General features: G+C 29.3%; 2 protein-coding genes across 2 annotated transcripts; one reads left to right on the forward strand and one right to left on the reverse strand.

Annotated features, from left to right (window-relative positions):
• Window positions 1-217: 217 nt before the first annotated feature.
• On the reverse strand, window positions 218-5,775 carry Eif2a (eukaryotic translation initiation factor 2A). The gene is made up of 12 exons (XM_083038560.1): window positions 5,647-5,775; window positions 4,832-5,095; window positions 4,627-4,726; window positions 4,247-4,422; window positions 3,212-3,300; window positions 2,977-3,127; window positions 2,715-2,885; window positions 2,408-2,582; window positions 2,155-2,324; window positions 1,941-2,036; window positions 1,703-1,881; window positions 218-1,618 (listed from the first exon to the last, which is right to left on the reverse strand). Exons 1-12 carry the CDS (start codon window positions 5,672-5,674, stop codon window positions 1,493-1,495), a joined length of 1,725 nt encoding a protein of 574 aa, XP_082894686.1. The 5' UTR covers window positions 5,675-5,775; the 3' UTR covers window positions 218-1,492.
• Window positions 5,776-6,073: 298 nt separating this feature from the next.
• LOC145936379 (growth hormone-regulated TBC protein 1-A) lies at window positions 6,074-8,830 on the forward strand. Its single transcript, XM_083038562.1, has 7 exons — window positions 6,074-6,517; window positions 6,941-7,142; window positions 7,222-7,452; window positions 7,587-7,747; window positions 7,822-7,930; window positions 8,055-8,240; window positions 8,332-8,830. The coding sequence occupies exons 1-7, from the start codon at window positions 6,498-6,500 to the stop codon at window positions 8,437-8,439; spliced, it is 1,017 nt and encodes a 338-aa protein (XP_082894688.1). The 5' UTR covers window positions 6,074-6,497; the 3' UTR covers window positions 8,440-8,830.
• Window positions 8,831-8,900: the final 70 nt, after the last annotated feature.

Below are 8,900 nucleotides of genomic sequence, written 5' to 3' on the forward strand. Positions count from 1 at the left end.
TTGCGAAATCATTCCCCCGACCGGAAAAAGAAGGTAAGTATAATTTTGAAGGAAAAAGAAAATAAAATATATAATCGCGCATTTTATGCGAGAAATGTAGAATATATACAAGGTAATATAATATATAATATATACATAATATATTATATATACATTGATATATTATATATACATATATATGTACACATATATTGATGTTTATATTCCTACACAACCATTGATTTCTTTAATAATTTATTTCCATAAATTTCATCTCACTATACATAACATTCGCACAATTTTGCTGCTTTTGTCTGTCATAATAAACTCTTATTGTATCGATGATACGCATACACATATTCAGATACATACACACATTGTTACAAGTATACAATCTTATATGGACTTATTTCTCTCATTGTCAGTTGAACAAGCTTCGTCATTTTGAAAAAATGTGCTATGTTTTTTATTTATACTAAATATATATAATTAAACTTATTTATACTTTTTTAAAAATTGCAAAAAAATTTTTCTTGATTTTGTATTGTATATAATTATATAATATAAAAGAATATTTTTTTCTGAATTATCTAAAAAAAAACATATTTTTTCTGAATTATTATCTGAAAAAATTATATTGAATATAATATTGAATATTGAATAGAACATTAAATATAATCAAAACAATAATATTTAGAAAGAAGTTTAAGTATTAAATGCTATTAAAAGTTGATATTTAAAGTATTTTTTTTTTTTTTTAATATTATAGAGACTGATCTCTACATTCAATTCTTATAATTTACGAAAAGTAATATTAGGTAATAGTCTTGTGCAGAATGTTAAGCTCATATTTAAATGCAAAATTTACTACTGCACTCTATAAAAATATTAGATTACTTCAAGTTTTAAAACTAATGCTTCACACGAGAAAAAAATAAAAAAATTATGTAATTCCAATATTCTCACACTTTCTACATTTACTTTTCATATTTCAATCAGAAAAGGTCTGATCAAGTTTTAGTTACAATAGTGAATTGTGTCAATTACACAGTAGACTGCTTTTATTTTGATCATAATTATTAAATTGCACAGTCATTTAAGATTTCTTGCTAAGATTGATAATGAGCACTGCGACTATCTCTATCATTATTAATTTTTAGCAAAATCATACATAACAATAAACATATTTATTTAATAATATCTATTAACTTTCTGTTTATTAAACCTAATATGACCATCTATTCTTATTTATATGTGTGCGAACACAATTCTTGGATGCAGTATCAATTCAATTTATAATTGTCTTGAGAGATTCAAGATTATTTTTATCTTACAGTATCACACATGTGATATAATTTTCTCATTTTTTCAAGTTGTCAGATTGAATAATTTGATTTGCATTCATAAGTGTAAGTCTAATTTCTTGCAACTCTTTTACTTTAAAAAGCATTTGATCGCAATTTCTTTTTTCTTTGCTTGTCGAGTTAATTCTGTTCGACATCTAGATTGTTTATCATAAAGTGAGCTCTTCAAGTTCTTTTAGTAATTCATCTTCTTTCTTGATCTTATCTAATTGATTAATTTCTAATTGTTTTCCCGATTTTAATTGCTCCTTCAATTTAGAAATTTGATCTAATTTCTGTGACATAAATCGAAATTGTTACCATAAGTCTTTATTATCTGATAATAAGAAAGAAAAAAATAGTGCTCTTAATATACTTACGCTTTTCACTTTCTTTATTTTTTTATTCTTTTCAGGATCGTCTGTTAATTCCATTTTTACACTTGTCGTTGCGTTTGTAACTTGTCCATTAACAGTAGAATTATTCGATTCTAATTCTTTTTTAGCCTTTTTCGCTTCCCGATTTTTCTTCATTTTCAATGCAGCTTTCGATGGATTTGCTACAAATAAATTTTAGAGTTAAAAATGAAATATTCAATATGCATTTGCATATACTTACATTCTACAGGTTTAGAAGGTGGCTCTATGTCATCGTGCAATTTGAAAGTGATATTTTGTCCTCTGGCACACGGTGGTCTATATGCTTCTTTCGGTGCTTTAGAAAGAGACATTTTCAATAATTACTATATATTATTATATATATTTTAAAGTTAGATTCTTATATATACTTAGAAAGATATTACTGCTAAAATATTCATAAAAATAATCATTACCTTGCGATTGACTAGGATTAGAGACAATACCCTCGACTGCTTTATAACTTATAGGTTTTTGTTGGAAAATATTTAAAGGGAAATTTTGCCAAGTCACCTCCCATAGTTCCTCTTGGTTGTTCCAAGGTCGTTGATACACTAATGAGCCAGTGTAATGCCAAATCTTAAATCTAATAATGCATGTCTATTAATTGATAGTACATACAATGTATTTAAAACTAAACACAATCTCTTTTTACACGTTTATTTTTACCCATTGCCTATTCTTAATCTAGGTGCTGTAGTTGCTGTCACAAAATGTTCACCATCCGGTGACCACTCAAGTAGTGTAGTATCTGGTGCATCAGTTTTAGCAATAAGTTTTCTGTTAGCGGTATCCCATAATTCAATGCCACCTCTAAGATTGCCAAATCCAGCCAAAAGCAATAGTGCACAGTAGTCAAGGAAATTAATATTATTATTTTCTATTACAAGTATTAAATATGGTTCGATTACTATTCAATTAATACTGATGAAACATATATAGATTTATCAACACATATGAAGTAATAAAAGGATATTGTTGCCATGCGGATTGTAATATATGCTATTCCTATGTAATGTTCCAAATTCAAAGACTGCTTCGCACTTAAGATTAAACAATGTTGCTTTAGCTGGCATAAAACCATATATCACACAGAATTCTGTATTTTTGGGAGACCATTCTACCGCATGTATAGGACCTTCTTTACCTAATTGAAAAGTTTCCATTATAATATTGCTATAAAATTAATTTTAAATATAAATTTTTTTTGCAACAAAAATAATTTTTTTTAAACTTACTGAATGTGACCATAGCAGTATCTCCTTTCGTGCTGAAATAATGTAAAGTCTGTTTTCCATAATATGATGCACCAGTTTTGTCGACCTCAGTACTCGTCATCAATAATGCATTTGTCCCACGTTGATGCCAATAGATATCAACTCTATCTGCCTAAAAACCATAAAGGTGATATTGAATAAAAAGAGAAGACACATAAATAATAATTATATGATTAGAATACATTCAATGATTTACCTGAAAAAAGCTTTTGCTCGCAAGTGCTTCTCCGATCTCAAATTTTGGATATTGAAATAATCTTCCAAAGGAGGGTTGACCAGCCCTTCCTAAGTTATATTAAAAAATCTTTAATTTAAATGCATATTTTTAAAATTCTATAAAGTAACATTAATGTTTTTAATTTAAAGACATACTTAATACACATACTTAATAGTTTTTAAAACACATAAGTAACAAGTCATTAATTATTATAGAAGATACAAAATGTGGAGAGTGCTACAATAGCAATGCACATATAAATTTCAATTTGTTGAATTTACAAAGAAATGTAATTAGCGATAATGTATATGTTAGAATTGTATTGCATTGTATTTTCTGTTCTATTTAATCGTACATTATATATAAGCATATATGATTCAATATAAATATAGATACTATTATTTTGAATTATTTCACATAAATCTAGATAAATTTAAAAACTACTTTGTGCAATTACATATAGCGATATAATTTTTCTGTTTAAAAAAATACTTACAAATTGTATGCTGTATAATAATTAGAAAACTTTCCATAGTAGATCCTCATATTTTGTGTTTTGGAAAATGCCAATATGTATGTGTCTATTATTTTGGGTTTTTTAAATAATATCATAAAACAATATATATGGTCAGAAAATTACTTGAATATCTTCATTTTGTCACTTTTACTATATTTCTATCAAATACATCATATATGCTTTAAAACAAATAAACTGAAATAAAATAGTATTTTGTAAACTGTAGCATAAAGTTAATGTAATTGTACATGTATTACTTCCGAATCATTTCATGTAACAATATTATCCATGTGTTTCATTAAAAAATTCTCATTAAGTATATCAACAGCAAATGCTATCAAATTATATATACAATTTTATTAAAATGTTATATGTATCTTTAAAATGTATAGATATAGCTATTTTTGTATTTCAGTATATTATTGTAATTAGTACTGACTGACTATATATATTGTTATGTAGAAAAAATATTATATTATAATAATAAATATAATTACCAGGCATGTAGCAGAGAATATGATAGGGAGCATTACCAGGTGCTATACTAAATTTGGCAACTTTGCCCGCACTTATCTTGTGCACATATCTATCAAAATTATTATCTTCATATAAAAGAACATTTGCCCCATTCAATAATCCACAGAGTTTTTCATCGCTTGACCACTGTGGTTCCCTATTATTGATATAAACTTGAAATTATTTCTACATCTCATACATATATTTAATGATAACAATGTCAGCAATGTATACAAAATTGATTCCCAGATGGATTACCATTTGGTGTGTCTATATTGTTATTGTAATTACTAAATTCCAACTCTTTAAATTTAATAAGAAAAAAAGTGTTATAATGTAAATCAATTATATGATACATTACCAATTAATCTGTTTCTTCTGCACAAAACTGTGAATTAATTCACCATTTTCAGATTTCCATATGTGAAGATTTTGTGTTCCCTGAGGACTCGTTTGTGTTACTGAAATTATATTACAATATTTTCACTATTACAGGTATAATAAAATTAGCACATTAAAATTTTACCTATAGCTTTCATACATATATATAATTTGAAAATAATTACCAAAAGATGGTTCCCAAGTTGCGAGATACGTGCTACAGGTAGAGAACTGAATAGCGCAGATTTTAGGTCGCGCAATTTCAGCAACAATCTTCCAGGTCTCGCACAGTACAATTTTAACACTAACAGCATTAACCCATGCAAAGTACCGGCCATCTGGACTAAAGAGCATAGCCTTACAATTTCTGCTTTCATCTTTGGGAAATGTTTTGACTGATTCGTAAGATGGTGGACCTTGCGCTAGATTTATACCAGTGGATCCTCTCACTATATATAAATATTAAAAATATATTAGTATCTTTCTCTTCCCATATATATAATGATACAAATAATTGCTACACTGTATACTCTTGCACACATTTGTTGAATAGAATTTAAATATAAAATTGAAGGATTTTTTTATGATAAATGTATGTATCGAGGTGAGAGTGTCCCAACATTTTTTTTTTTAATCTTATTCTCGCGAAACTCACGTCAGCAGTTGGCATTCGGAGAGTAACACGTCAGCAGTTATAGGTTAGAATACGGTATTTCGTATTTTCGTATATTTTATCGCGCGCTTATAATTTGCAAATATTCATTCGAACACATCGCTGTTACCATAAATACGCCCGAATTTATTCGATATTCACGAGACACGTGTCTAACACATATTTATCGCGAAAGAACCGCGCACTATCCGGAACGGAGGATTGTAAGTGGAGATACGCGCATCCTCGAGGAGGCAATTCACCCGGGCGATCGTGCGTTCAATTGACAAGTGACACTCTCGCTCAACGTACACAAATACACGTGAATATCTGGGAGAAAACGCTTACCAGCAACGCAGGGAATCGGCGAAGCCATCTTACCACCGTCACCATGTGGTATCGCGCAGTCGACATTACGTATGTTCGTGCGACCTGAAGTTGGACACACTTCCGGCTCTGATGACAGATCACGCGTGCCCGACTTCAGCCACGTCGATACGGGCGATATCGACCGTATCGACCAGTTGACACTCGAACTCGACCGCGCATCTCTTCGATATGAGATCGATTGACAGCCTTTTTCAAATAATCATATATATCCATTTGTGATCAATCGACAGGATAGCGCGCGATTCTCCATAATAATTTGCACGATAAATATAATTTCACCAACGAGTCGAATTCGCGCGATTCCTTGGCACGATTAATCTATTATACCTTCGATTCGATATATTTTCAGTCCCATTGTGTCCTCTGTCACTTTCATTACAAAAGTCATATTGTACTTTTACGAGAACGAGAGGGGATGAAATAATCTATATTTAGAAACGCGATTGCGAAATATTAAATGTTTTTTTTTTCGCCTGTCACATATATCGCGATAATAAATTTCGTAACGTGACACAGAAAGCTGCGTACACTGCTTTTTTGACTTGAATAATAATATATATATATCATCTGTCTCACTGTCGCTCGGAACACACGTAGAACAAAACACGCGCGCGTCATAAGATCCATCGTGCTACGCACCGTGAACAAAAGCAAACGCACAGTGCTCCGAAATACTTTCTGTGATCAATGCATTGTTTGTACTCGACTGAACGAAATTCGTAGATGTACGCATAAAGATAAAATATCTATGGACGGAGTTATACGCGATCACGCAGATCCATTTGACCACCTGCCGAATTACGTAGGGCATGGCAAGTTCATGCTTCAGGTGAGTGTATTTTATTCATCAGTTTTATTAAACGATTTTATCATACACGTGCTTGCCATTCTCTGTCCGAATGACGGACTTGTCCTCGCGCGAATGCGATGAAAATTATCGTATTTGTTTTATATATTTATCGAGGTTAGGTTCTTCTCGTCACACGCCCCCTTTTTGTCATTTATATGTATATATAAATGGGAAAATCTTCTTAATTTATCTTCTTTTTATGTTATTAAAATTTATTTTTTATTTCTTTCATTTCTTACATATTTTTATCATATATCAATTCACATGAATCGTTCATATCATATTTAAAGCAGCGTGAAACGTTTACTTATTTCATCATCTACTTACAGTTAATTAATCAATTGATTGTATTATAAAATTCTACTTATTATATTAGATTTTATTACATCTCTGTTTCTCTAGTGATGTGGACGAATATGGTTTTGAACGACCACGTGATTTTGATTATGAAACTTATGAAGATTTTATGTCAGAGTACCTTAAGGTTCTGGCAAAAATGGCCAAGAAATGGGGAAAAATTATTGGCGAAGGGAAATCATTACAGCGAAGTATTACTATAAAGAAATATGTTCGTAAAGGCATTCCAGGAGAACATAGAGGATTGGTAATTTATATTATAAAGTTCCATTTATTGTACTTCAAATTTAAACGTTTAAAATAAATTGAGGGTCACTTAATCACAGGTATGGCTCGCTGTGAGTGGTGGAGAAGAAATAAAAAATACGTCGCCAGAACTTTATCAAAAATTATTGCAGTTTCCACATAATACAGAAATTGCTGAAATTATAAAAACTGATCTCCCAAGAACATTTCCAGATAACATATTCTTTAATAATACAGAAAATCAACAGCATCAATTATATAATGTGTTATTGGCATTTGCTCATCAGAATAAAACTGTTGGGTATTGTCAGGTAACATCCAAAATGCAGGCTCTTAAAATATTTTTAATGAATATAATAAATGTACAAGTTTTATAAAGAAAGCTTCAAGCAAGATGTTTGCTAATTATTGTATCTTACTTTGCAATACTTATTATATTTTTTAGGGTTTGAACTATATAGCAGGCTTACTTTTGCTTGTAACAAAAAGTGAAGAGACAGCATTTTGGTTACTAAAAGTGTTAATTGATAAAATCTTACCAGATTATTACACATGCACTATGGATGGTCTAATTACTGATATCGATGTGCTCGCAGAATTAGTAAGGTAAAACATAACAAAACTTTGACTAAAGTATCATCAATAATATTCACATATATATGTGTATATTATTTACACAGGATAAAAATGCCTGATGTTTATCAGCATGTAACAAACTTAGGTTTGCCTTGGGCAGTAATTACAACAAAATGGTTTGTGTGTTTATTCGCAGAGGTCTTACCTATAGAGGTATATTTAATTATTAAAACATTAAATATAATATTTAAAAAATACATGTAACTACATATTTTTAATATATTCGAAATATTTGTATAAAAAAAATTGAAAATGTTAAATAGTTTTGAATTTGCAGACTACTTTACGTATTTGGGATTGTCTCTTTTATGAAGGTACCAAGATTATCTTCCGCGTTGCATTAACGCTTATAAAAAGGAACAGATCTAATTTATTAGCTTGCCAAGACTTTACAACATTAGCTGAATGTTTCAAAGAAATTACAAAAGACAGTATTGTTTTACGATGTCACGAGTTTATGCAGGTATATATAGTTGTATATGGAATGTAGCCCAAATATTGGTAGATCAAATAGGTAGATCAAATTTACTGAGTTTTTTTTTCTTATTTCACAGAGTATTTTTAAAGTACCTGGATCACTGCCTGGTAACACAATAACAAAACTAAGAACAAAAATAACACAACAACGTATAGAACAAAAGCAAGATAAGCTAGGACGATAGTATTATTGATCGAATTTTTCCACATACACCGAAATATTCTAGTCGTTATGTTATTCATTTGCATCTTTTGCAAAATGAAAGCATGTAAAGTTGTATTATATATATTTTGTTATTGCATAATTATTCTATGCCCTATTGCTGTAAATACAATATTTCAAGAAAATTTACTTAGCAATGTAAGAAATTATAAATAATACATCTTCTCAATTACACTAAATTTATTTTCACTTATTACTGTATATAAATATAATTTAAAAAAAAACAAATTATAAAATATTAATATTTTATCGAGAATAATGAAATATAAAGTATAATTGTGATACGAAATATAATGAAAGTTGTATCATTGTGACATGCTTTATTAGCGGAGAGATTACATGGGAATATTAACCAAGTATCTAAAAAGATGATTAGCCTCTTGTAATATTTTATTATAACTAATGCCAAGTTTTATATATACT

This window comes from Prenolepis imparis, unplaced genomic scaffold, assembly GCF_030444845.1.
Source record: "Prenolepis imparis isolate NDT839.2.m4 unplaced genomic scaffold, iyPreImpa1.0 SCAF_5, whole genome shotgun sequence".
NCBI lineage: Eukaryota > Metazoa > Arthropoda > Insecta > Hymenoptera > Formicidae > Prenolepis > Prenolepis imparis.

What these genes read in the sequence shown, in the direction of transcription:
- Eif2a (XM_083038560.1), bottom strand. Translation starts at nt 5,674, where the DNA reads ATGGCTTCGCCGATTCCCTGCGTTGCTG. An exon ending in TTACAATCCGCATGGCAACA is followed by an intron (nt 2,583 to 2,714) that starts ATATCCTTTTAT and finishes ACTACTGTGCAC; the next exon opens with TATTGCTTTTGGCTGGATTT. An exon ending in AAATAAAGAAAGTGAAAAGC is followed by an intron (nt 1,619 to 1,702) that starts GTAAGTATATTA and finishes TTTATGTCACAG; the next exon opens with AAATTAGATCAAATTTCTAA.
- LOC145936379 (XM_083038562.1), top strand. Translation starts at nt 6,498, where the DNA reads ATGGCAAGTTCATGCTTCAG. An exon ending in ATGGCAAGTTCATGCTTCAG is followed by an intron (nt 6,518 to 6,940) that starts GTGAGTGTATTT and finishes CTGTTTCTCTAG; the next exon opens with TGATGTGGACGAATATGGTT. An exon ending in AAACTGTTGGGTATTGTCAG is followed by an intron (nt 7,453 to 7,586) that starts GTAACATCCAAA and finishes TATATTTTTTAG; the next exon opens with GGTTTGAACTATATAGCAGG.